The following is a 27,313-nucleotide window of genomic DNA, read 5'->3' as shown; positions in this document are numbered from 1 at the left end:
TCTACTTATACATCTTTATTTATGGCATTCATTCACACTCAAAATACATTTACAAATTATACAGTGTGCGCATAATGCAAAATTTCATTATTGAATATAAGACACGGTGTTCTTAACAGAAATGGACTTACCTATACAAGTGAATGTAGTTTATATGTAATAGCTTATGTTTCTCTATTCATAAACAGATAAACAACAAATTAAACTGTTTAGAAGAAAAGCTCATTTTTTGTTTTTTGGAGGCTTCCCTCTTTGCTGCATTTGTAGCATCTGGAAGAATAGCTTCTAAATGAAAAATAAGACTCAGAATTCTTCAGAAACAATTTAGAATGAACGCTTCAGTGAAGCCTACCCAACATCACAAAGACAAGATGCCTCCTCAGTCAATGATCACAAACTAGAGACAACAAATACGTATTAACACAATAATAAGGTATATGTATATCCACTATCATTTACCGTAATTTCTAACTTTGCATGTGTTCAGTTTATTTTGCGTGATTTAGGATCATTTTAGTAAAACAAATCCTTTTGCTGTTTATTATTAAAGTTTGCTGAATTCACTTAGATTGGGATTGTCAAAGCAACCTAAGAGAGTTAGGCACCTAACTGCCATGGAAATTGAGTGGGAGTTGGGCACCTTTGACAATCCCAACCTTACTGCATATTTACCCAGTCTCCATAAAAGAGTATTAAATCATCAGGTATTATAATTTCAGATTAACAACAACAATGACCTCACATTGGGCCAGATTTCAATTTAGATAATATTCCCTAATATGAAGACACTCACTGTAAGGTTGCATTATGTTAACTCAGAAAGTACCCTATAACATTTTGAGTGTCATTTGAAAACAGCTGAAACTGATAGCAACATAACAAAAAATATATCCCAATTAAACCCTCGCACAAAACTGCAAATGAAATGAACGTACTGTTTACTGTAGTGTCTGTGAAAACACTCAGTTATCCTGCATAACACGTTTCACAGCAACACAGAACAAAATGTTTGAATCGCTTTTCATCTACGTTACAAAGAAAATGTTTCCTTAAAGGTATTTCAAATGAAAAAGTTGCATTTTAAAGATGTTTGGGTCCAAAAGCACTTCAGATAATTTCACTTCAAAGGATTTATTCTCACACAAATATTAATATCACCCCACTGATTGGGAAAAAACCTATGTTATATTAAGCGAATACATAAATACAAGACTGATCCAAGGATGTCAAAGGAAGTTGAACAAAGTTATAAAATTTGAAATGTTTCTCATTCTTTAAATGTATATCTACTTTATAACCATACACGTGAACATGCTGAGTGCACTAAGAAAACTGCACATTTACAGTGTTGTATGATGTAAATATCAGAATATATTAAAATTACTCCAATTTAATCTAGGTAGCTTTTTATAAGAATACTCCTCCTCAAAAGCTGAAGCATAAGAAAAGTAGTTTCACTTTTTTTTTTTTTTTAAATGGAAAACAAGACGATTTGGTCCTGTACCAGGACACATTTTTTCATGCTCAAGGATTTGCTATTTATTTATGAAGGGCCTTTTATAATCACCACATTTGATCACTAAACACTGCTATCTATAAGTTTTGATTAGAAGTCAAGAAATGTCAGAGGTAGCCTAGGAATGCTTTAGAATTTGGTGGTGTTAGTGGAAATTAATGCAGCTCTCTTCCAAAAGGGTTAGAAGTACATATAAAAGGCAAACAGTATATACAGCTGCACTGAGAAAAAAAATTATAAGAGGCTCAAAACCAAAGATTAGAACTCAGGAAAAGAACGTTGTGCCTCTTTTCATTTGTTTTAATGCACCAATTCAGGCTGATTTTCCACAAAAGGAAGCACCCCACTAACATAGTATGCGATTCCAAGAGAGAGAAGGGCAATGACGATGATCAGGAGTAGCACCCTCCAGAAGCCCAGGTCCTCCACAAACTCTTGCCATGTTGTGCGGAAGCTGGAAAGAACCCCTTCACCTTGCTGCAGGTTCGGATTAAGGAGGGAATGGCTTTCCATTGCACTGTGAAGGATTAAAGTTATAAACACACCAAGTAAAAGAATGCATCCTTAAGTATAAGAGTAATCCTGCTAATACAACTAAAACATTCAAAATTCAGAATTAAACATTTTCAGATTTACAGTACTTACGCATGATCTCAAGACAGCAGATAAGAAAAGGACCCTCCCCTGACCCCACCAACTCAATGTACAGTAGTTGACAAGCAATCCTTTGAGACAGATGACCTTATAATCTATTTTTTCAAAGAATCTTTGATTTGGGTACAGAGAAGTATTTAAAAAAAATAAGCAAATGTATTTCCTCTACTGATGTATGAAGGAACCACACTAACAGCAAAAAAACTGACTAAAGTCTTGATCAGACACTTATGCAGGTCTGTAACTTTACTCATTTGAGTAGTCCCACGACTTCCCAGATGAGCAGTTACATACGAGCATAAGCATTTGCAGAATCAGGCTTTTACTCTGTAGAGAGAGAAACAGTGAAACTAGATATGTAGACAGTGATGTTAAGGCATAAAATATACAGAGTAAAAACAGATTCCCCTCTCCTCCAATATCTTTCAATTACAGTAATCTTAGGCATATCCTGTAATATTAATAGAAACAAAATATTTCAGATAAAAGTAATTTGTGAGTTAACACTATCCATTTAAATGCTCTTGCTTCTGATATGACTAAAGACGGACAGTAACACTCGCCTAGAAGGAAGTTTCATTTGTAAACCTTTTTTCTGAAAATACACTCCTGATTAACATTAATGTTATTCATGTGACATTTTTCCTCATTATAAAGTACAACTACTGAATAATAATTAGACAAAGCTCCAGTAATTTACTGAACTACTACAGTGTCATGTGCAGAAATTTTCAGGCATTTCTAGTAAAGTAGCTTGTCTTTTTTGGTTTTTAAATATTTACTTGGCTGCAAACAGTGACGGATTAATGATTTTGCCACCCCTAGGCCCTGAAATAATTCCCGCCCCCAGCCCCATATGAACTTGTTTTAGTTTTTGTACAAATTTGTTTGAACCCACTGGCAGCTTTTTCCTGCGACAAGCCTGGGAGGGAGGGGGTAGAAGTGGAGTGGCGGTGTGCTTGGGGGAGGAGGCAGCGGTGGAGTGGAGGTGAGCTGGGGCGGGGAGCAGTTCCTCTGCCCCCCCAACCCGGGTTACTTGCTGCGGCCCTCCCCGCGCCCCCAGCTCACCTCCGCTCCGCCTCCTCCCCTGAGCATGCCGCCGCTTCGCTTCTCCTCCCTCCCAACACTTTCGTGCAGCAAGCCTGGGAGGGAGGGGGAAGGAGGGGAAACGTGGTGTGCCCGCAGGAGGAGGCAGGGCCAGGGCCAGGGATTTGGGGGGTGGAGTTGGGAGGGACACAAGCACACACCAGCGCCAGGTAAAGTCGGCGCCTATGGCTATTATAAATTTGCCACCCCTGCAAATTTGCTGGCCTTGTCGGCCGAGGCGATAATACACCGCTGGCTGCAAAGCTACCCATAACTACAGAACTTAGTCATCTTCCCTGCTTATTATCATTTCCTCACTAATTAAGAACCAACTAGTTAATACATAATCACTCCAGGGGTTAAGAAAGGCACAAAGCAATCTAAAAAAAAAAAGGGGGGGGGGCAAGTTCATTGTTAAGAAAACCACCAAAGGTGCTCACTAATCTCAAAGAACCCCCTGTGGCATTTTCTACTGAAACCAAATTAAAAGCAACATTAATAAAGCAACAAGTGCCTCTATAAAACTATTCTGGAAAAATCTGTAAGTGACAAATCCTTACATGTTCATTTTGCTTCCAACAAAACCATTCAGTGTTGCTTCCTGTTATAGTTACAGGTCAGTAGGTCTATGCATACAAGCAGATTCTCTATGTGAAAATAGAGAGGGAGTGTTCTGCCCAGGCATAGCACAATCTGATACCATATGGGGTGGGCAAAGGAAAAGAGAAGAAATCTGATTTGGGAACCGAATTTTGTTTTGTCCTTTGTTTGTGAGTCAGAAGCAACTGAGTGTAATGAGGAGGAGGCGGCATTAAACTGAGCCAGGAAAGGAGGGAACATTTTTGCACTGATCTCTAGAAACTTCTCCTGTCAGTTCAAAAGTGAAGTTCAGGGTCTCCAGAGGGAACAGCAATTATCCTCCCTTGGCTTCATGCATAGTGGGAATGAGGGAGGAGAGAAACAAGTAGGGATTCTATTCTGAGAGTCTCTAGAATCAGGAAATAATACCAAAAGGTAGGAGTGAAACTAGAGGTGTGAAAAGCCAACCCACAAACAGTGCTCTTACAAGGACAGAAACTATTTAATTACAAAGCACACATGTGCATTCATTTGCTTCTAATGCTGTCTGGATCTATTTTTAGTATACAAAGTTATATTACAAAAGGAGATACTTCAGATATTTTAAACTAGCTCACAATCAAACTGGGAGTAAACTGTAAGTCTGTTATTCCAAAAGGCAAGTTACAGGTTTCCCTGCCAAATGAAATGAGAACATTAATGAAGGTTCCAAAAGGGAAAGGAAGTTACAGGTTTTAAAGGGACATTATCAGTTCAAAAATCACAGCTAAATCCAAGCCCCATTAAAGTGAATTGTAAAACTCCCATAGGAAACAGGACTTGCCACACTGGATCAGATATGTGGTCTGTCTAGTCCAGGGTTCTGTCTCCAATAGCGGCCAGCACTAGATGCTTCAAAGGAAGATGCAAGAAACCCCAGAGCAGGCAGATGTGAGATAATCTTTCCTCCACATTAGGTCTCTCCCTAATTGTTAGAGATTGGTTTAAACCCTTGACACATGAAATGAATATTTATTCCAAAATTTTTATCAGTAATTATTCTAACTTGTTAGTCTCTAAGGTGCCACAAGTACTCTTTTTCTTTTTGCAAATACAGACTAACACGGCTGCTACTCTGAAACCTATTCTAACTCTGGATATTCATCTTATCCATATAAATGTCCAACCCCTTTTGGAATCTTGTAAAATTTTAAGATATAAAATGTAAAGTGAGTAGGCTTGTTTTTAAGCATATGGGGTGACGTATGTTTGGACTCAGGCTGGACCTCAGGCTCTGGCTGCAGCCCAGGCCCTGGGACCCTGTTAGGGAAAAAGTCCCAAAGCTCAGGCACCAGCCCGAACGTCTACACTGCAGTTAAACTGCCTCTAAGCCCCAGCCATGGGAGCCCGAGTCAGCTGGCATGGGCCAGTTGCGGGTGTCTAATTGCAGTGTAGGCATATCCTTAGTTTCTAGAGCATAATGCTGCAGGATATTGAGGGACTTGCTTATAACCAGTTTCAAGTGAATTTCATTTTCAGATTATCTTGCACCAGTAAAATGGTACAATATTTGGGTTGCAAACCCTGTAGTGGAATACTTAGCTGTTATAAAAACTTCTTTCACTAGAAATTAAAAAAAAACAAAACCACAAACTTTTATATTTAACTTTAGTTTTTATGAAAGGTAATTTTTATAAATCTTTGGTTCCATTTTGAGGGACAAACATGTCAACTCATGTATCTAGCAGAAAACAATATGGATTTACCAACAAAGATATACTTTACACACATGCTTTTATTTTTTTCTAGTAAACATCTGTCTTATAATACCTTTCACTTTCTGCAGTCTGCATGGTTTCCATCTTAGAGTGAGCTCCTCTGTTAAATCCTTTCACCTCCTGCTCCTCCAAAGACTCTAGCAATCGAATTACATCCTTATTTACTCCTCTTCGTTTTGCCAGAACAAGTGGTGTTGCACCCTGGTGATTGCTAAAATAGTCCCCCCAAGAAAGGGGATGGGGGAAGATAACCCATAAAATGAGAATTCTAAGATAGGCTGAATCTGCATAAGTATGCAACGTAAAATGTACTAACCAATAAGTATTTAGGATTAGTCACTAGCTACACAAAATAGTTAACTATTCTTAGTTATAAAAAGTCCAAGAATAAAAGGCAACTGTATGAAAAATTCAGTACAGTTTATTTTTAAAGCACACAACCCTTTAATATTTTACTCTTGGTACACAGTCAAAAAACCTAGTACAACAGGGTCTTATCCTGATTACAGCCTTTGGATGCTCCAGCAACAAATATAAACAAACTAGCAACATATTTATATCAGTGTATAAGGCTTTGTATGATTACTGCTTGAAATCTAAGTTTCTTTCACAGCTCCTTACTGTATAAGAGTCACAGAATATTAAGCAATAAACAAAACACAAGATGGGTGAATCCTCCTACTTCTACCTTTGAAAAAACCAAACCAAGTAGGAGTGCATTTGTTGCCTTTAGATTAGAGGCTGCCAGCGAACAGGTGTTTGGGATAAAGGGAGGAAGGAAAAAACCACATGATGATCCTGGGCTGGCCAATAATTAATACTGCGGATACGAGGAGATCATGGGCAGCTCCAATAATCAAAGATGAAAAGAAGGCCCAAGGGCCTAAACTTTTTGCCGGCTGCCAAGTTTTCCTCTGTTGGGATGCATGTGCAGAAAGTTCTCAGAACAATGTGTCTCTGGATAACTTAATTGTACTCAGTAAAATAGCTAGTTATTTGGTATTCGGAGTGCTTGTGTCTGAACACTAGCATCTGACAGCTGCTGGGAGCTGAAAGAAAGAATATACCATATTTGAAAGAAGGATTCGCTTTGAGGAAGAGGGAGCACTGAAAGATAGCAGAGTCTCCCAAAGAGTACCAGAGACCTGATACACATTTACTGTATAGTCTTTATTTGTTACAGTAGTCAATTAAAGCATTAGGACTGTGGTACAGAAAATACTAAAAAAAAAATCATCCGTCATTCTAAATTATTCTGTGATGCCATCCACCCCCTCTTGGCTGTCTGGCCAAACCAGGATAGCAGAGCCATCAGCTAGTGAGAGACAGTGGCTATGCCAGGCCAGCCCAACAGCTCCTGCTTCTATTGCCTTTCATGATGTTCATATCAGTTAGAAGTGGGCCCATGCTTTTTTTTTTTTTTTTTTTTCCATAACTGGCATTTTAAAAAAATGAATTTCACTGAATTTACCACTAAAGCATTTGTATCAGGCAACCTATTCGTACAAATACTTCTGAGAGAGAGACTAATATACTATAAAGAGGTCAAAAAAGAGAAACTTACCAAATATCAATTTTGAGTCCATTAGAGACTAGGAACTGGATGGTATCCACATGCCCACAAAGGTGAAGGGCTGTGTTACCTTGGTAATCGGTGGCCAGTAGATCAGCACCAAATTTGTGCAACAGCTGACAGATGTCTACATTTCCTCTGGCTGCTGCAAGGTGGAGACCAGTTCGGCCACGACTGTCACGAATATTTGGGTCAAAGCCACTCTCCAGCAGCCGTTTGGAATAGTTAAAATCTCCATCAATGCATGCCTGCAATAGGGGCACATTTGTCTGGGAAGAATCATTTACAAAAACATAGGACATTGTTCCACTTCTGTCTGGAGTATGTGACAAACCTGCAGTTAAAAATGAGATGAAATGATCAGGTGAAGTGAAGTAAATAAATACAATGCAAATACCTCACAAACGCTTTCTCAAATAAAAATGCGAAGTAGTTTATGAATAAGCTCTGAAATTATTGTATATTGTATATTATTTTAATATGCTGCAGTCTTTTCTGATACATAGACAACGCTCCTTTTAATCCTGGGCACACACCTGCTGGAACAGAAATGCATAGCCTTGTTACTTCAGATGACTGCATTAAAGCACCACCATGAATACAAGACACTAGGTAAACCCCACAGAGGAAGAGATCACATTCTGTAGATTTCATATTAAAAAGAAAACTTTGATAGGTCCAGCCTGTGAGCTAATTCTATTTAGAAAGGGGGGAAGAGGAGGAGAAGAGTCATCTTTTATAACTCAGATTACAGGACTGAACAAACACAGTGGGCTCTCAAAGTAATGGATATAGTAACATCAATCAGAGTTTTTACGTACTATAAATAAAGTCACTAATGGGATTTCCTCTCTCATTTATCTGTTCCTTATTTACATCTGAACTTCAATATACAGTAGTGACAGCTGCTGAAAAAATTCATTGTTACTGTGAGCATTATCTCCTTCACTCTCTCCAGGAAATTACATTTTTCAGCCATCTCTGCAGAACATTTGTATACAGCACCATAGGTGAGCACAGTGTTTCACAAGCAACTATAAAGATAAGGTCCCTGCCGAGAGGAAGTTAACTTAGACAAAGGATGACATGATAGAATTTTTAGATAATGTGAAGACAACAACGATAAATCAAAGGAGGGTCTAGAACTGTTGTGGGTGCAATTTCCACACCAGGACCCCCATCCAGCAAAGCAAGGGAATAGTTCCAAAGGTTTTAAAGATAAACATGTGCTTTGTTGTTTTGGGACTAAAAGTGCAAGGTAGAAATTGGTTGCACCACAGATTTCTTACTAAATATTATTTGATTAAATATGATTCAGCTGACTAACTAGAGATAATAGGTATTGTGAAAAAAGTGAGATTTGGGTGGGGAGAGAGTGAATAAATTATTAGAATTTTTCTGGGGCGGGGGGAACAGAGAAGAAATTATGAATCTTGGATACTTAGTACTCCATGCTCATGACATATCTCTAGCAGATTATAACCAGGATTCTGATTAACTAGCTGAACCTTTGATAGGTTACTTAAGTACTTTAATTCTCTTGCCTATATAAGGCATTCTCCCAGCCTAGTACACTCATTTCGCTGGAAGAATGGAAATATGGCCAGCAGCCAAAGAATTAGATTTAAGAATTCTCTTGCTTTTGGGGTGTTTACACTGTTCATGCTTTATAGCTCTTCCCTAGTGTTTCAGATAATCATTTTCCAATACCTGCATGACATGCACCTTGGTTTGGAATGCTGCTCTGATTAAGGGACTGTAATATTTTAGTCTATTCAAATTAACAAGTATTATTTACACCTCACAAGTTGGCATTTCTCATCTAGTCGAATTCCACTACCAAAAATGTATGTATCAACACTATTTACTTTGTCACGGCAAGACACAAAACTGACTTTTCTTATCTCAGATTTGGAAGAGGAAGAGGTGGGGAATAGCTTTCTGGCCCTGAACAGCTACACAGAGAATGACTTAATAACTCAGCACCTACGCAGAATATATTCTTTTTAGTCTGCAAGTACTATTTATGTAGGGGGTAATTTACTGCTTACATGAAAGCTCTCTCTTCCACAATCATCTCCAGCAACAGAAAGCCACAAGATCGTTCACACAATATTGTTTCCCTTTAGGACATGAACTGCTTCCATTTTATCCAAGTATGGACAGAGCGACTGAAAGAACACAGAATTTATCTGGTACTCCCAACTGAAATGCTACAAGAATTCTGGTGGGCTGCAAGGCAAGGACTCAACAGCAACAGGGTGGCTAAAAATCAATGATTTTTTTTTTAAATTTAAAATCGGATTGTTTTGATAAAATGATTTTTGAAGAAAAATCCTATCTCAAGATAGTTTTAATTAAGATACATTATAGCTCAAAGATATCTCATCATGGAATAGGGATTATAAATTCTAATTCTATAGTATGAGACAATATACTCATGTAATGTTTAAGAAAAGTTTCATGAATGAGTTCCAATAGTTCACGGATTAGGAACCCAATTTTATGAGGTTCAAGGGGCTTCTGTATAGATTATTTAGGGTAGTCTTTCTATCTACCCAATGGGACTCAGTGCTCAGTCTAGAAGATACCATCAGAGATGCTTAGTTTTGCAGTTCTCAAACATGCTTGTTAACAGCAAAAATGTTTATAAATAAATAAATATACAGAGGTGAGAAACAACAGACCTCAACCCTATTGTTCCTCCGCAAATTTGTGTACACAGAGTCGATCCCTTACCTCTCTCTAAAAGTGCAAAGTTTCAAAAAGTTCAATGAACAGAAAATTGTTGGGGGCAGAATAGGTCTGGAGATAAATGTGAGAAGGGAGAGACAGGCAGGAGAAACAAAAGTGAAACTGTTTGAGAGGCATACTCCAGAAGTCTTGAGGTCTTTCTGAGTGTAGCCTTCATTGATTTGAGATCTACCATTACCATTCTCTCACTAGAAGGGAAAACCTATAATGGCAGCAGGCCATAAAATAGACCCAGTTTGGGAATATTTTAATGAAGTTCCCCTACCTGTGGGTAAGACAGGCATGCGTGCAAAATGCAAACAGTGCAACAAAGAAATGCAAGGCCCGGTTGCCCGAATGAAACAACATCATGAGAAGTGTTCCTTCTCAGGATAGTGCTGACTTGAAAATGATGACAGGAACATGTCTGAACATGCAGGATCTTCAGGTTGGTAAACTTTTTTATTTCATACTTCTTTCTTAAGGATTGCCTGTCTTCCTTCTGGACTATTCTTGAATTCTCATGTTTGAGCAAAAAATATAGTGGTTACTCTATGGTACTATCATTTTAGATGCAGTTATGATTCAAAATAAATAGCCAAAATAAATAAATAGCGAAAATACAATTTCACCTTTAAAGTAGTACAGAGTGTCAGTGAAAGCAATAAGTAATGCTAAATGAGCAGTATGGTAATAATAATTAAATAATTGCATTGACTTATTTTGTTTAGGAAAATCCATCCTCAACATACAAGATTCTGAAGACTATCCACCTTCAAGATTACCATCATTTTCTACAGTTTCAGAGTTATCTGCCAATGATAGTATTTCAGTCACATCATGTACAGGAACACCTCACTTAAAGTCGTCCCAGTTAATGTTGTTTCGTTGTTACATTGCTGATCAGTTAGGGAACATGCTCATTTAAAGTTGCACAACGCTCCCTTATAACATCATTTGGCAACCTCCTGCTTTGTCCACTGCTTGCAGGAAGAGCAGCCCATTGCAGCTAGCTGGTGGGGGCTTGGAACCAGGGTGGACCGGCAGCCCCCCATCAGCTCCCCGTTCCCCTAAGTTCCCTGTGCTGCAGCCGCCCAGCAAGCTATCAACTGCAAGCAGTTCAGCTGTCCCTTCCCCCACTGCCATGTGCTGCTCCTGCCCTCTGCCTTGGAGCTGCTCCCGGGAGCCTCCTGCTTCCTGTGTGTGTGGGTGGTGGTGGTGGTGGGGAGCTAATGTCAGGGTGTCCCCCTGCTCCTGCACCCTGCTTACCCCATATCTCCACAGAGCAGGGGGGGACATGACAGGACTCAGGATGGAGAGAGCTTCCTGGCAGCAGCTTCTGTCACAACTTGGTGATCTACTTAAAAAGGCAGTGTACTTAGCGTGGGGTCAGCATACTTAAAGGGGCAATGCCCATCTCTCTCTCACACACACACGGTGTGTGTGTCTGTCTGCCATGCTGTCTCCCCTCCCTCCATTCGTGCTGCCTTGTAGAATGTGAGGCCACATTAACAACAATGGGTTAACCCTTGAGGGCTCAGGTGATTGCTAGTTTATCATTTAGCAATAAGGCATTCCCTGGGAAATATCCCACCCTCTGACTTCACCACCTCAAACAAGCTTCATAATCATCTTCGCTGTGTACCAGTATTAAATTGTTTGTTTAAAACTTATTGTGTGTGTATAGTCTTTTGTTGTCTGGTGAAAAAAATTTCCCTGGAACTTAACCCCCCATTTACATTAATTCTTATGGGGAAATTTAATTTGCTTAACATTGTTTCGCTTAAAGTTGCATTTTTCAGGAACATAACTATAATGTTAAGCGAGGAGTTACTGTATGTCACATAGCCACAGTATATCACCTGTAGGAAAAAGAAAAAAAATCTCTATCATCCAGAAATAACCACAGATAAGTTTGTGATAGGAACCAGCAAATTACAAAAAGAGATAATTGATGAAAAAATTGCCCGATTTATGCAACAAACTCTCCTTTCCGTATGACTGAGAGCCCACACTTCATTAACATGGCTTGGTCATTAAGACCAGGATACAGTCCACCCAACAGAGCAGATGTCACAGGCAAACTGCTGGATAAAGTGTATGAAAGAGAAACTGAAGAGTGTGCACCTAGAGGGTGAAATTGTTATCCTGAGTCATGATGGGTGGAGCAATGTCCACAATGATCCTGTTGTATGTGCCTGGATGACAACAGAAGAAGGGAATGTCTTCCTGTCAGAAACAATTCATACATCAAGAAATGAACATACAGCAGAATACTTACAAGAAGTAGCAGTAAAAGCTATAACAAACTGTGAAAAAAAATTCAAATGTCTAGTATGCAGCTTGGTCACAGACAATGCTGCAAATGTATCCAAGATCAGAAGAAATTTAGAAGAGAGTCCCAAGCTAATAACATACGGTTGCAGGGCTCATTTAATGCACCGCCTAGCCAAAGACTTCAGTGTTCCAGAAATAAAGGTTAATGTTGTTGAAATTGCAAAACACTTCTGTAACAAGCACTTTACAGCAGCTGCTCTGAAAAAAGTGGGAGAAACCAAGCTAACTCTCCCACAAGTTGTGCGATGGAACTCAGTAGTGGACTGTTTTGAGCACTATATCAAGAACTGACTTAATCTGATGACAGTTTGTGAACAAAATTGTGAAAAAATAGATCGCACTATTCTCAACATTGGGCCAAAGAGAAATGTTGAACACATGCTGAGTACCCTGAAGCCTATTTCTGTAGCCTTGAACAAAACTCAGGGAAATAGCTGTTTTATTGCTGATGCTGTTGAAATTTGGAAGGAACTGAATGAGATCTTAAAAAGAGAAATATGCAATGACAGAGTTAAATTACTAGCATTAAAAAAAACAAATGGGACAAGCAATATCTCCAGCTCATTTTCTTGCAAATATTCTCAATGCTCAGTACCAGGGTCAAACTTTAACTGCTGAAGCAGAGGAGTTGGCTATGACATGGACATCCAGCAATCATCCCTCCATAATGCCAACTATAATAAACTTCAGAGCTAAGGGTGAACCATTCAAGAAATATGTTTGCTGATGATGTTTTAAAGAAAGTCACACCAGTGAACTGGTGGAAGTCACTTAAGCACTTGGATTCAGACACTGTTGAAGTGATAAATCTCACTTTTAACAGTAGCTTCTTCTGCTGGTGTAGAAAGAGTATTTTTGTCCTTTGGACTAATTCATTCCAAATTGAGAAATTGTTCGGGACCTGAAAAAGCAGGAAAGCTTGTTTTTCTTTTCCAGATTATGAACAAACAGGAAAATGAAGGTGAAAACGACAGAGGTAGCTGCAGAAGCCAATATTTTAAGCTCCTCATGTTGACCTGGCTGACAGTCAATTTTTTTTTAATTTCATTTAACTATTTTAGTTTAAAACAATTTTAACAAAAACAAACCTGATTTTAAAAACCTTGAATGTTTAACTAAATTCAAAGTTCATATGCTTGTTTTGTTAAAATATCATATGTTTACTGTTGAAGAAAAAAATCCAGAATATATAACGTTGTTGTTTTAGTTAAATAAAACAATTTAAATGTCTGTCTGGTGATGTTCTCCTCCTAATACAGCATGACAAGAAAATCCTCCAAATATTAATGATTAACCTGTTGAACTGGAGATAGTTCACCTCCCAATGACTTCATAAATATCTGCTTCAATTACCTTTGGTAAATGAAATAACCAAATGATCATTCATTTTCTGATACAGCTGTAAAATTAATTTGAAAAGTTTTCAAAATAAATCACTGTTTAAAAATGTATATGGTGTACCTTCTAAAAATGAAATCTACATCTATCTCTGAATTGTGAAGAATATGTGTTAAGATTATAACACCCAACAAGAATGCACTTTTATATAGAAATCCATGATTAAATGAAGTCTTCCTGACAGGTGATTTAGATCAAATCCACCCTGTACAGCAATCTAAATTTTCTTGCCTATTTCCCTTCCAGAATTAAAGTGGCACAACTGTATCTTCTTCAACCCAAACCTTCCCCAGGAGCTGACAGGCCCAATCTCCAAAAGATGCAATTTTCACATGAAAGCTCTGTACTAGAAATACCTTAAATCATTTAAAAATCTTCAAGTAGCACAAACATACCAACAGTATAAAAACTCACTTGTTCTTAAGAAAATAAGATTTTTCCTTCAGATGTTGAAGGACTCTGGTGGGATCCTTAAGCTTGTTTAATAAAATGTCTTGTAGTGTATCAGCGCAAATCTGTAACAGACTATTCCATTAGAAGAACAGTACAGAACTTCCTAAAAAAGAATTGTGTGTTTTGTTAAATGAGTATTTGTTTGTACATCTGGTAAACCCTCCTGGAGTTCTCCAGGTACTTCACATGCAAATCCTGATGGAACAATCTAACCACCAGAAAAAACTCACTGGACTAAGTATGCTAAGGTAGTTGTGGTGTGTAGGTGTGTGAAGAAGCAGCTGTTTATCATGCAGCAGGACTGGAAGTATTCTGGTTTAGAACTAATATGAACTACAATCTGCAGAGACATGCACAATGAAAGGCAGAAGAATTAGGATAAACCATTAATGCTCCACAGTAAGTAAATAAAAACAAGCAAAAATAAATCCCACTTGCCACTGTTTGAGGATTATGGACCATGCAACTGACGTATTCCAGCCCACAAAACATAATTCCAGTATTCCAACATGCAGGCTACCAACCTCTGCCAGTGGTTCTAACTTTGTCACAAACTAGTGACAAAGGTAGAATAGTCCCTCCCAAAATTACCAGTCCCCTAATGTCAGAAATGTTAAACAAAAAATACACTAATATCTTGAACTGCATCGGGTTTAGTGAAGTTTTCCGCCATCAAAATACAGCACAATTATGATGGTTTATTTGTTCAGATACCTTTGATAACTTTGGATAAATAAACTGTGGATTTAGTGCTCTGATCAGAAGTTGCAACCTTATCCAGGACGTATGCCAAACGGGTTACTTCTGCCATGACCAGTACTTGTTAAAAGGATTAGAAGAAATATTGAAGTACTAACCAACCTCCTTAAATGGTTTCAGAAAGGTAAATTTGATGGCACCTCTAAATATAAGCAAAACACAGCATCATCTACCAGTCACCACAAATGTATGAGACAAACTAAAAAGAAAAGTATGTACTATAGTGTTGAGAAGCAAACATATTGTAAAACAAGCATTCTGAATATTTGTGAGAATTACCACTGTTGCACCTGGAACAAACGCATGTAATTTGATTCAGTGAATTACCTGTTCCAAAAATGTGGCACTATTTATTGAAATATGTATCTTCTAATAGACAAGCAGTATACTTGTGTAACAAAGATATGGTCATTGTCATTTTGTTGCAGTAATATGAAATGACTATTTTAAAATAATCAATTGAAGATATCATTTCAAATGAGAAAAGGTGTTAAGGGGACATCAATTTATTGTAAGTCTATGCAATACACACAGATTGAACACAGTAGTGTGATCATAGAGTGTATTTGTACTATTAATGGGAATTATGCAATAAATTGCTTTTTCAGTGCCATAGGAGATTTAGTGCAGTGGAAATATCACACTAAGAGGAAGAATCTAATGAAATTATTCTGTTTTCAAGAGGATCACAGGGGAAATGATTAGATGGTTGTAAAAGTTATTTACATTTTTTTATTAGAAGCCTGATGTCTGTAATTTTGCTTGTAACTCTGCTAATAAATCAAGCTTTTTTCTTTTACATTTTTTGTGCCCATTTAGACAAGACACTGCAGAAGCAGCAGGGGCGGAATTATCTTTAGCAAGTAAAATTACACTACTAGCCACAATTTGTCAAATCTTAAACAGCTTGTAAGTTTGAAATTTACCGTCTCTGGGTAACTTTATTTTGCAGCAAGTGGATGTTTTCCTCTTTGTATTTCCCAACATTTAGAAGTTAGAGTAGCTAAGTAAAACAGCTACCCCTCAGTACCATGAAGAGACAAAGAAATACCTGGATCATTGACGAGACAAGATCACTCATGGGGAAAGGTTCTCCCTCTCTCTCATATGCATCACAAAGATATTAATTATGATCAGGGATCCTAGAAATCCATTTCCAAGAATCTTTAGTTTTGACATTTTGTGAAAAAATAAAAACATTAACTAAATTTTACTGAAAGTACCAGTGTCACTTATTAAATGCGCACAACCTTCCCCTCTTGTTGTTGATTTTTGAATGCACTTTAAATTTACATACAGTAGAACCCCATTCATGCAAACCTCCATTACCCGGCTCTAAGTGTTAACTGAACCACCAGCCACCCGGGGCTGACAGTGGCAGGGCATGGGCAATCAGCCCCAGGCAGCTGGTGGTTTGGTTAACATGGACAGCTGGATAATGGAGGCTCGGATAAACGGTGTTCTACTGTATACCAATAAAACATTGTGTTCAACTGATAGCTATACATATTGTGACTTGGGAAACTAAAGTTCAGTGTCCATTCTAATTGCAGAAAAACACAGATTTTTATAATTTTTAATCAGAAAATTTGGGGGTTTTTTAATCACAGAAAACTAGGATCCCTGGTTACAACTGGCCAAAACCCTTTAGTCACCCAGTCAGTGCCACCCATAATGTATTAGTTCTGAAAGGCCGGGGGAAAAAAACTAGGAACACTCACGCCATCTCAGAAAATGAATGAGCGTAACCATTACTACCTTTGCCCTTTAAAAAACTGATCAATAGGATGCAATGACATGTTACTAGTGAATGAGACTTCCCAACATTAATGACTACTTCTGATTCCCTGAGCCAAAATGCCAGTGAGTTACCACTGGTGATATTCTGACTAGCAGCAACGGGATATTTAGAATATGTCAACAAGTCAAAGCTCTCCGATGGAGAATATGGAGAGGTTAATGTAAGAGGTACACAGTTTACACATAAACTCCACATTCATCAACTCCTTAATTGCATATAATCTTCCACTCTTTTGTCATACACTTTTAGAGTATTTGACACTGGCTCGTATAGCCTCTCCTTTTTTTAAACTAACAAAGCATCCATCTTAAGCAGTTTGCCCACATCCTCTGAAAGTGAGGTTTCCTGTTCAACTGGGATTGCACGTAAAAATACAGCGAGACAAGAATAAGCCCTATTTACATGTGCATGCAAGATATAAACAAAACTAAAATGATGTAATTTTATCCATGAGAGAAAAACACAAACACTCTCTAGGTACTTGTATGACTCCTCCTCCATCACGGCTGTATATGAGTACCTCTCAAGTATTTAAAAATAGAAACAAATAGCTCCCTCTCCCCCTTCCTTCCTGGCATGTAGGAGAAATTACTCAGTTTACAGGATGTGTTTGCATGTGGATTTCTTTGGTATGTGGAAATTGAGGGAAAGTTACGTTGAATAAATAAGTTTTGCATTTAGTTCTGAAAATGGTAAGGCCTATTGTCATTTTTGTTTAGGGAGAGAATTCCATAGTTTACGTTCAGCTCCTTTGAAAGATCTCCTGCACTCACTCTCCCCCTCCCCACTGGATTACAGTTTCACTGTTCCAGTCAAACAGAACTGTTGTGGGAGGCAACCTCTCAGGTAGCCAGAACCAATCCCACTGAGGGCTCTGAATACCTCTCAAATACAGAGTTCACAATATACAGATCTACACTTCACTAACCTACAGCACTTGGCATTTTCCCCTACTCCTGCCTTTAGCTATTTTCCCAAGAGTTTCGCTTTCCACGGTGTTGGTGCACTGTATCCAGGGGTCATAGAGATTACAATTTTTAATGGCCTGCTATCATTTTGTGTTTTCTCAGATGGGACTTATGAGTTGGTGGCAGTGCAAAAGCAGTGCTACCTATGTCATGTGCTGCACACTAAGGAGATTCAAGTGTTGAATCCTTTCCACTAACTGGGACCTGAAAATCCAGTTTTAGAGCTGGAATCTTCCAGTCAGCAAGATACCAATGTTGGAGGTAATCGTTCCCATTTTCCTTCAACAATATTAAATAGGGGTGTGTGAGATTTATAGCTATACTATCCTGACTTTAATAATAACCATACCCTGAGAAACTTTGCTATATAACAATATTACCCAGCTCCCATATAGCACTTTTCATCTACAGCAATGTGCTTTACAAAGGAGGTAAGTATAATTACCCCATGTGGGTAAACAGAGGAACAGCGAGTGGATGTGTCTTGGCCAAGCTCACTCAACATGTCAGTTAGTGGCAGCGCCAGGGACAGAACCGTATTTCTTATTTCTATCTAGTGCTCTATCCACTAGATGACACTGCCTCCCAGTACAGTATAATGAATGTGCTGTACCCCCACCCCAAAAGAAATTTTCGGATCTTGCTCTGTTGCAGAAAAGAATGTTACTTTACACCACAGCTTTACTGATGAGATTCACAAACATTTCCCCTACCAACCACATATATGCAAATCAGTTACACCAAAGTATTTTTACAGACAGAATTTGTTTCAAAATATTTCACTATTTAATAGATGCCTTTAAAAATCCTTTCTGAACCATTTTTATACTTTGGATAGGGAGCACTCAGTTAGGAGAATAATTTATAGTGATGTTGAACATACCTGTTCAAATTACTTGCAGACTTAATTCACTGCAATTGTCTCACGCAAAGTGGACTGAAGGAAATGGAATATATATATTTAATCTCAATATAGAAGTTGAAACAATATTTGCTGGCTAACGCCATAAGTTCTAATACTTTCGTCTTTATGAGAAGTTACTGAATCACATTCTTCATAAGTATAAATATCTTCCTGCTCAGAAACCTTCATGCACATTCTCTTTCCACTGGTATTCTGCAGGAATGCTAAACAACAAGGACTTCCAGTAGTTAGGTTCAAGGTCACTGCAACATTTTTTGTTTAAAAGCTACTGATAATTATTTTTAGCTCTTGATGATACATTTCCATTTGAATTTGCTGCAGCTCCTAAAAGATTCTTATGCAATAGGAGACAAGTGCCAGTGAGCAACTGTCCATCAGAAATCAATTCTTTAATAAGTGATTTATTCTCAAATTGCTGTTTGTATGTGGATGAATGGTGCCACCATACGACCTGCTGAATTCACATTCAACTGCAGCAAACAGCATATAACCCCTCACTATTTCTTCTTGCTGGTTTCTGTGGTTGTAGTTTTCTTGAAAGAAAACTTGCAAGTAAAAGCTTAAATTATTAGGGGGACAAAAGAGGATCCTGAAATCCAAAATAACTTGAAAAAGCTAGATATAAGTTTTGCAGCACAGTTACAAGACTCTATCCCATCAAACTGTTTACCACCAAAACCAGAGTGCATTGTCCAGGAACTTTGGTCCTAAAACATCTCTCATCACTTATGCTAAAGATGGCTATCCTGTCTGGTCTCTGATCCCTCCTATTCTACTGATATTAGAGGCTTGGACTTGGGCCTTGGGTCTCAAGATAAGATCACTTTCCTTCAAACCACCAAGATTACTTCTGCCTGTTTATAGAAGAACAGTTCACATACCGTCAACAGCTTCAAAACCTTGAGATTACTAAAATGGAGAGACTTACTGCCTTTCAGGGACATAGAATTGAGTGTCATGGGTACATCTGGCATAGTGCTGTTCAGCAAATTAAGATACACACATTACAAACCAGTCAACCACATGAATTTTATATTAATATACTACCTTCCCCCCCCCCCTTTTTGTCAGTTATCACTTGACATATTCTAGCTAGGGTTATGCCTTGCCATGAACCTTCCTTTGAACATTTGTGCTTACGTTTTTTAGGTTAAATCTCCTACCCATACATTTAACCTCCATGGGACCTTTCATAAGGTTTCAGTAGGGTAACCATACGTCCTATTTTTGGCCAGGACAGTCCCTTTTTTAAGCCCTGTCCCAGCCGTCCTGATTTTTTTTGAAAAAGTGGGACAAATGCCCACCTTTTGTTAAAAAAACAAAACAAAACAAAAAAGGGCGGGGGTTCCAGAGGAACATGCTGGGAAGGGAGAGAGGGGGGAGAAGCAGCGATGCCAGCCCTGTGCAGGGGGGAGGAAGGGCTCGGCAGAGGGCAGGCAGGGCTTGGGCGAACACTGACGCCAGGCCCAGTCAGGGAGAGGGGGGCAGGGCTTGTGTGAGCAGCTCAGGCCAGCCCCGCATGGGGAGGGCGTGGATAAGCAGCTCAGGCTAGCCTCATGCAGTGTCCAATTTTCCCTTTGGGAAATATGGTCACCCAAGGTTTCAGTGTTTTCATTGGCATTTACAACGTTCAGTCCCATATAATGGCTAACGAACAGAGTCAGGTCAGCTTAGGGGAACTCTAGGTTAGCAGAGCCATCTTAATTTTGTGTACTATACATCTATAGTGTTGTATGCTATTCTGGAAAAACTTTTAAAATATTAAAAAAACATTGCTGTGCTTGTTCACAATAGGTCCTTATTACGAACATGCTATTTGCCAATACTGAAGATCATGAAATTGTAATTATTCTAGAATAATGTCCAAATGGGGGAGTTATAATGACATAGCTAGAGCAGTGTCTGTGTTGGTCAGTTTCCCTGTGAATACAAGCACTATGTTAGCCAGAAGAGGCAGGATTGATAGTGGTGGTAGGAGAACTGATGTGCCATGAAATGATGCAATGCACAACATTTTTAGGCTACATTTCTAATGAGTACATACTGATGCTAAACACTGATCCTTTCTTGTGTCAAAATTTAAAAAATAGTAGCTAAACTCATAAAGCAATAATCTGGTATTTAAATTCCTTTTTCCTGATGTCAGTAATGATGTTTGTTGAAGAAATGTAAATGTCTTCTTCATTCAGTATTATTTTTGGTGGTTTTGTATTTTTCTAGAAAAATCAGTAAAGAAAAAAATTAAAAGCTAAAACAAAAAAACAATTTCTGTTCTTCAGGCTAGAGGGACTCACTCATTAACCTGTTCAACAGGATTATAAACTACAGCTATTTGCCCAAGTTTTGCATCTTAACTGCTTCCAAAAGAATCACCCATCCAGGAAGTTGCTATGGAACACAAAACAAAATAAAAGTTTCCAGTCATCAGGTTACAGCAGGAGCACTCTGTATACACAAGACCTTAACTAAACTGTTCACTGTGTATTTTAGTTTCTGCTAACAAAACTGCCTCCTTAAAATCTGTACAAACCATGGATCCCAAAATTTGTGACAACTGTTTCTATTACTTTTGTTTTCCACAGAGAGTGTCTGTTGTTGCCCTCAGTTCTCCTACCACCACTATCAATCCTGCCTCTTCTGGCTAACATAGTGCTTGTATTCACAGGGAATTTGACCAACTCAGACACTGCTCTAGCCATGTTGTTATAACTCCCCCGTGTGGACATTATTCTAGAATAATTACTTGCTACAGCTAGGTCGGTCTTTTTCCCCATGTAGACAAGCAAACAGTTCCTGCTATAGTCTGCCAACATTGCTTCTAGAAGGATTAATTTGTCGGGGAGGGAGAGTGAATCAGCAGATACGAAGGACCACAAGACTCCTGAGCATACTCCCAGACTTGCTGGCCTAGGAATGAGGGGACTGAGTTGAAGGTTCACATCTCTGATGCCCACATAGTAGGGCACTGCATCACTTCTAGACTACTGTGCTATCCCATGACTTTTTAAAATAAACGTTATGATTCCAAAGTTTAAATAAAACTGTAGGGAATGATTTTTTGTTTCCTTGTATTTATAGTTTATAACTCAGGAAAAGTGCCAAGCTGACCGAATTAAAACTAAAATCTACTTGTCCTCAAAACAGAAACAAGGCCAACTGTAGTAACAACTTCCCCACCCAACAGTGTGCCTCAACTCTGTCAGGAGAGACAACCTGCAGGCATGAACAGACAGCTCAGTCTCTATGTACATTCAGTCCTTAGCTGCTCTGTTGAGATTGCCAGTTACATGCATTTATACACCATAGTATCAGAGTCACAACAAGTGTGCCAATTAGTACGAGCTGTCATAATGGTTTTTGTGATGAGATACCCAGAACTCAAAAAGTTTACCATACATCTAAGAGCCAAAGGTAAATCAAAAAGACAAAGGGGTGGCCTTACTAATAAAGTTGAAGGGCTGGGCTCTGGTAAGAAGCCCCAGATGTTGGTGAGGGTGCGGGGGATTTCTAACAAGGTATTCCATCTTTTATAATCACCTGCTGACTTGGAGGTATCTGATAAATCTGAAGCTCCACCCTCTATATGCTGGAAGTTTGAAGGAATTTTGTCTCCTTCCCTGAAGAATCTCTGGGGCTATCAGAAGGAGTCTCTGCTACTCAACCGTTGGCCTAGCTTCTTCTTTCTTTTTTTTTGTTGCTTTCTCTGTCCTTGTGTGTGTCTGGTGATGATATAGCTTTTCCATGCAGGAGAAATATGAATTTGACATGATTCTTGAGAGTTACACTGCTGTTTACAAGATTTTGAATATTAACAATTAAACTAACCAGAGTCCTTTAATTCTACTCTGCTGCTTGGTAAATTTGTGAAAATTCAGGAAAACAACGTTGTGCATCAATCAGCTTACAATCAATTCACAATTGGATGGTTATGTTCACAACTGTAAGAGGCAGAAAATTCATTTTTTTAAAATAAAGCTTAATTCTTGAAAAATTGATACCTTTGGGCCCCACACTCAGAAGCAAAAATGTCCCACTTGCCAGTGGATTGTGAATGCCCTGACTTTCAAATGTTTGTATTCATGATGGATTTTTAAAGCACAAACAACACAACTGCATCCTAAGTCGCATCTATTAAAAAGTCAAATAAAAATGTAAACAATTATTTTAAAGTCAGAGCCTTTCTGAATAGCCTCACCATTCTTTACTAAACTGAAGTCATACTTTCTTCCATGGGAGTAAGAATATTTAATAAAAGAATTCAATTATACTTAAAAGTGAGCTGCAAGTTGTTTAATCAAAACTCACTCAACCAGTAATGGACCCAATGGCCACATAATAGGGGCACTTACCACATTATTTTGAAGTTAACATTTTTCTCTCTAAAAAGCAAATCTTCTCCTATGCATTCATTTGGCTAGCAGTTTTCATGATTAGTTTTGTTTTTTTTCTATCTAGTTACTCAACACATTCAGTAAGTTACATAAAAATCAAAGGTTCAGAAAGCACAGCAAATCCTGGCAAAACAAAAACACTAATCAAACTGCAGTATCTGCTGATGTGCAGTGTCAACTGCTATAAAAGCACTTCTGTCACAACACCAAAAAGGTCAGGTAATTAATGATGGTGAGACCAACAGGCAAATGGGGATAACTGATATTTTACCTGATCTTAAAAATAACTTTAAAAACTAGCATTTATAAAAAAATATATATATTTGATTGTGTCTTTCTCCACCACATTTCACATGCAATTTGTCTTCTTAGGCCAGACCTTGCCAACACTTACACATGTTTAACTGTACATATGAGTAGTCCTACCGACATAAAGGCATAAAGTTAAGCACCTACATAAATGTATGCAGGATTGGTGTCTTGGACTGTATGATTTTCAGGACAGGAATTGATATAAATAGCAGTTGCATCAGAAAAATGAAGTTTTAAAACTAATTAGAAAACACTAAAATTGTAATTTTCACATTTTGCAAAACTAAAGCTTTCTTCAAATATCTTTTTGTCTTTCAATTCCATTATAGCTTTACTTGGTCTTATTACCAAGTGACTCTTCTCCAAAGCTAATTATTATTTAAAAAACAGTTTGTTTTTACAATGAAGGCTAGCGCCCGAAAGAATGAACAGCCATACTCAGATTTCCTAAAACGCCTTGAGAGGCGATTCACAACACCAGGAGAAAGAGTGGTCAGAAACTATACAAAAAATAAAGGGTCACAGCACATAAAGCTACTGTGACAACATACAGTCACACTGCAATGTCATTAAGAACGTTGGTTGCTGCAATTTTTCCTTCGGGTTCTTTATTATACTTTTTAGAGCCTTCCAATAGTATCTCTTTTCCTTCCCATTGTGTTAGCCTCTTTTCTGTCTTTCAGGCTAAAGAGCAGTGCTCATAGTAAGCAGCACTTATACACAAACTTTTATTTTATCCTTTTTGGCACTGCTGAACAAAAATATTAGACTTTCTCACAACTTGTTTTGATCTATTACTAGTCGCTCACAATCCACACAAGATTTTAGAAAATGTTGGAAGACAAGCTGCCAAAATAGTCTAGTGAATAAAAATAGCATTAAATGGTAGGAAAACCACCCAAAACAAAATACAGCCATGTTGTTTATTTTGGTATTAAAATAGTTAAAAGGTGGAAGGCAGATTTCCAGGGAAGAAATGGAAAAAAACAAACTACAGTGAACTCACACTTTGTGAGATTTTGGGCTTGTCTACATGGGGAAATTATTCCAAAATAAGGAAGGGCGTGCATTTAAAGCACAGGTTTCAGAGTAACAGCCGTGTTAGTCTGTATTTGCAAAAAGAAAAGGAGTACTTGTGGCACCTTAGAGATGCATCTGATGAAGTGAGCTGTAGCTCACAACAGCTTATGCTCAAATAAATTGGTTAGTCTCTAAGGTGCCACAAGTACTCCTTTTCATTTAAAGCACAATGGCTATTCTGGAATAACTCTCTGTATGAACATTCTTATTCTGGAATAAGTGTCCATACAGGGTCCTATTGCAGAATAACTTATGCTGGCCCATTTCCCTGTATAGACAACTACTTAGTGATGCAAGGATAGTGCTCAAAGCTATTAAAATCAGTGGGGCAGAATCTCCAGTGCTCTTGAGCTACAACTGCCAGAAGGTAGCTCTAAATTACGCTCAAATGCAACAGTCCTTTAGGAGCTGCTCCACAACCAAGAAAAGCTTTAACTATACAGTGTACTCTGGTCCTATCCGCTGCACTGGGGGCTGTGAGGAGGGAGCAGCATAGCTCTATTCTGGCAATTCTGTGGCACCGAAGAAAAAAACCTTACACCAGGAGTATTCTCTGGTGGCTGAGGCTACCCTTTATGTTACTCTGGCAGCGTAAAAGGGCTGCAGAATACAACAGAATTTAGCCCACTGAATTTACAAGTGAAAGACTTCTTCAGTCATCTAATCATTCCTCTGCCAGTGCAGGACTGTTCCCTACAGTTTGTATAAGATTATCAGATTAAAAACTATATTAAAAATCTATGCCTGTATAGCTAGCTAATATCATTTGAGGCTATTACAACATTAAAAATAAACCTTTCACCATTGGTGTGGTTGGTTTTCTCCCCAACACACCTTTCTCTTCAACTCACAAAGTGAGCGTCCAGTCAGTTTCACTTTTTGATGCTCATGCACTAGCATGATTCTATATTTGGGCTGCAAACACTGCATTACTTTCATAGCTTATTAAAAATATAGAACATACAGTCCTGTTAATAAAACTTACTGGTTTGTAATTTGTAGTTTAAAAACAACAAAACACAGAACTAAAACTATATTAGGTTTGGTCTACACCACAGACTTATGTCAGTATAACTACATTGCTCAGGGGTGTGGAAAATCCACAGCCCTGAGCGACAGTTATACCTAGAGCCCTGCAAATTTGCTGATACCTGTTTTATATTGGCAGATATCTGCATCTGTTTGCGGATCGCAGATGGATGTGGATCCAAATTTTATATCTAGAGCAAATCTGCAAATATCTGTTTTATATCTGCATCCACATATGCGGATATCTGCAGACCACGTTTGCGGATTGGGAATCGGATGCGGATACAAATTTTGTATCCGTTCAGGGCTCTAGTTATACCAACCGACCTTCTGGTGGAGACAGCTCTATGTTGATGGGAGACTGTCTCCTGTTGGCATAGTTACTGCCTCTTGAGGGGGTGGAATACCTATGCCCACAGGGACGAAGTAGCATCTTCATTAAGCGCTACAGCTGTGCTGCTACAGTGCTGTATGTGTAGACAAGCCCTCATTAGTATGTAGCACAAGTGAACCACAATCTTGACTGGGGCTTCTGAGTGCTACCACAGTACAAATCATAAATGACAGTACCTTTTAAAATAAGAGGTCTACCATTTCTTTTCAAAGACTATTTCAGTCTAACAGATCATCTCACTGTAAGAAAGTTTTTCCTGATAGACCACATTTTCTTAATTCTACCCCATTATTCTTAGTTACATTTTTGGCAGAACAAAAAGGGAACTCCTCTGCCTCCTTAGTGTTTACATGCTTAATGTTCTGGTACATCTTTACATCTCTCACACTCCTCTAAGGTATTTAGTCAAGCTGTACATATTTATAGATTTGCTCATGTTTCTTTGTAAGTCAAAGTTGGACTGTAAGGTGGGGAATTTTTTTCCTCACTCATTTTCTTTCTATTACTTCTAGTTTTTCCATCCCTTCATCATTTCAAAGGGCCCCTCCCCTGCCTTCATAGTGACATTTCAAGTATTTGTAGACAGTTATATCACTCAAGCTATGCAGAGTTAGCTATTTTAGTCTTCTCACAGCTTCATGACAATTTTGTGGATAGGGTCCAATTTGTCAGGGATGTTCTTGACACCTAGGTGCTAAAAACTAGTCAGTTATACCCCTGCCTACAGTAGCTCAACACAGCATTAATTCTGTGCGACCACATCACACTGGGAACCTACCTGATTGCCAGGCCAGTACCACAGCTATTATTCAACATTACTCCGAATGCACAACCCCTCTCCTCCTCCCCCGTACCTGGGATTAGTTTGCACTACACTATTTACACATTAACGCTTTTATTGGAGCGGTGGGGACACGGGGCTTTACAAAAGCCATCGCTCAGCCAGGCCTTGCCACAAGGCGATTACCAGCTAAAGGGCAGGCACAGTCCGAGCACTGAGGGCGGGAGGGTTTCTGGCCGGCATCTGCTGTAACTCCGCTAGCCTGGCCCTGGATGGGAATGACCCGGCCTGTGTTACGCAGCGGGCTGGGCCCGGCTCCCAGGACAGGCCCGGCCGTCTCCCCCCGCGCTAGGGGGGTGGCAGCTCCCGCAGCTGCGAGCGGCGCCAGGGCCCAGCCTCGGCGCGGCGGGGTCAGGCTGCCCGCGAGGCGCCCAGACAGGGGGCGGCGCCCGACCCCGGCCAGGTGCGCGGCCTGCGCCCTTCGGCAGCCCCCGCGGCTGGGCACTCAGCAGGGAGCGGGCCCCGCGCCAGAGCCCCTCCCGCAGGCCTTGCCTGGCCCCGACCCCCCGCCGCCGGGCCCACCTCCTGCCGCTGCCCGTCCCGGTACCTGAGTCCCTCAGCGCCGCGCTGGCCCGCTTCTTGCGACGCACACGCAGCCGGGCCGGGAAGGAGGCCGCGCCGCCTGCTGGTCGGAGGCCGCCTGCACCGCTCATGGGGCCCCCGGCCTCCCCTGGCCGCGGGGGGAGGTGCCTCGGCCCGTCCCGGGGCGGTCGGCGCGGGGGCCCAT

At 39.4% G+C, this 27,313-nt stretch overlaps 1 protein-coding gene across 4 annotated transcripts; it reads right to left on the bottom strand.

Annotated features, from left to right (window-relative positions):
* ANKRD46 (ankyrin repeat domain 46) lies at window positions 1–27,313 on the bottom strand. Of its 4 annotated transcripts, none has more exons than XM_073330438.1 (4): window positions 27,134–27,313; window positions 7,157–7,499; window positions 5,645–5,803; window positions 1–2,033 (listed from the first exon to the last, which is right to left on the bottom strand). In XM_073330438.1, the coding sequence occupies exons 1-4, from the start codon at window positions 27,237–27,239 to the stop codon at window positions 1,817–1,819; spliced, it is 825 nt and encodes a 274-aa protein (XP_073186539.1). In that variant the 5' UTR covers window positions 27,240–27,313; the 3' UTR covers window positions 1–1,816. The 4 variants fall into 4 exon arrangements, with proteins under 4 accessions (XP_073186539.1, XP_073186535.1, XP_073186538.1 ...); XM_073330434.1 differs by having other exon boundaries at window positions 27,109–27,214; XM_073330437.1 differs by lacking the exon at window positions 27,134–27,313 and adding an exon at window positions 26,713–26,907.

The sequence above is a fragment of the Lepidochelys kempii genome, chromosome 2, assembly GCF_965140265.1.
Source record: "Lepidochelys kempii isolate rLepKem1 chromosome 2, rLepKem1.hap2, whole genome shotgun sequence".
In the NCBI taxonomy this organism is placed as follows: domain Eukaryota; kingdom Metazoa; phylum Chordata; order Testudines; family Cheloniidae; genus Lepidochelys; species Lepidochelys kempii.
This window is presented reverse-complemented; position numbering and strand designations above follow the sequence as displayed.

Bases quoted from the DNA above. Each gene is read 5' to 3' on its own strand.
- ANKRD46 (XM_073330438.1), bottom strand. From the start codon at position 27,239: ATGAGCGGTGCAGGCGGCCTCCGACCAGCAGGCGGCGCGGCCTCCTTC. The intron at 5,804-7,156 runs GTAAGTTTCTCT...GGACTATTTTAG, and splicing joins GGACTCAAAATTGATATTTG to CAATCACCAGGGTGCAACAC. The intron at 2,034-5,644 runs GTATTATAAGAC...AATCCTTCACAG, and splicing joins CAGACTGCAGAAAGTGAAAG to TGCAATGGAAAGCCATTCCC.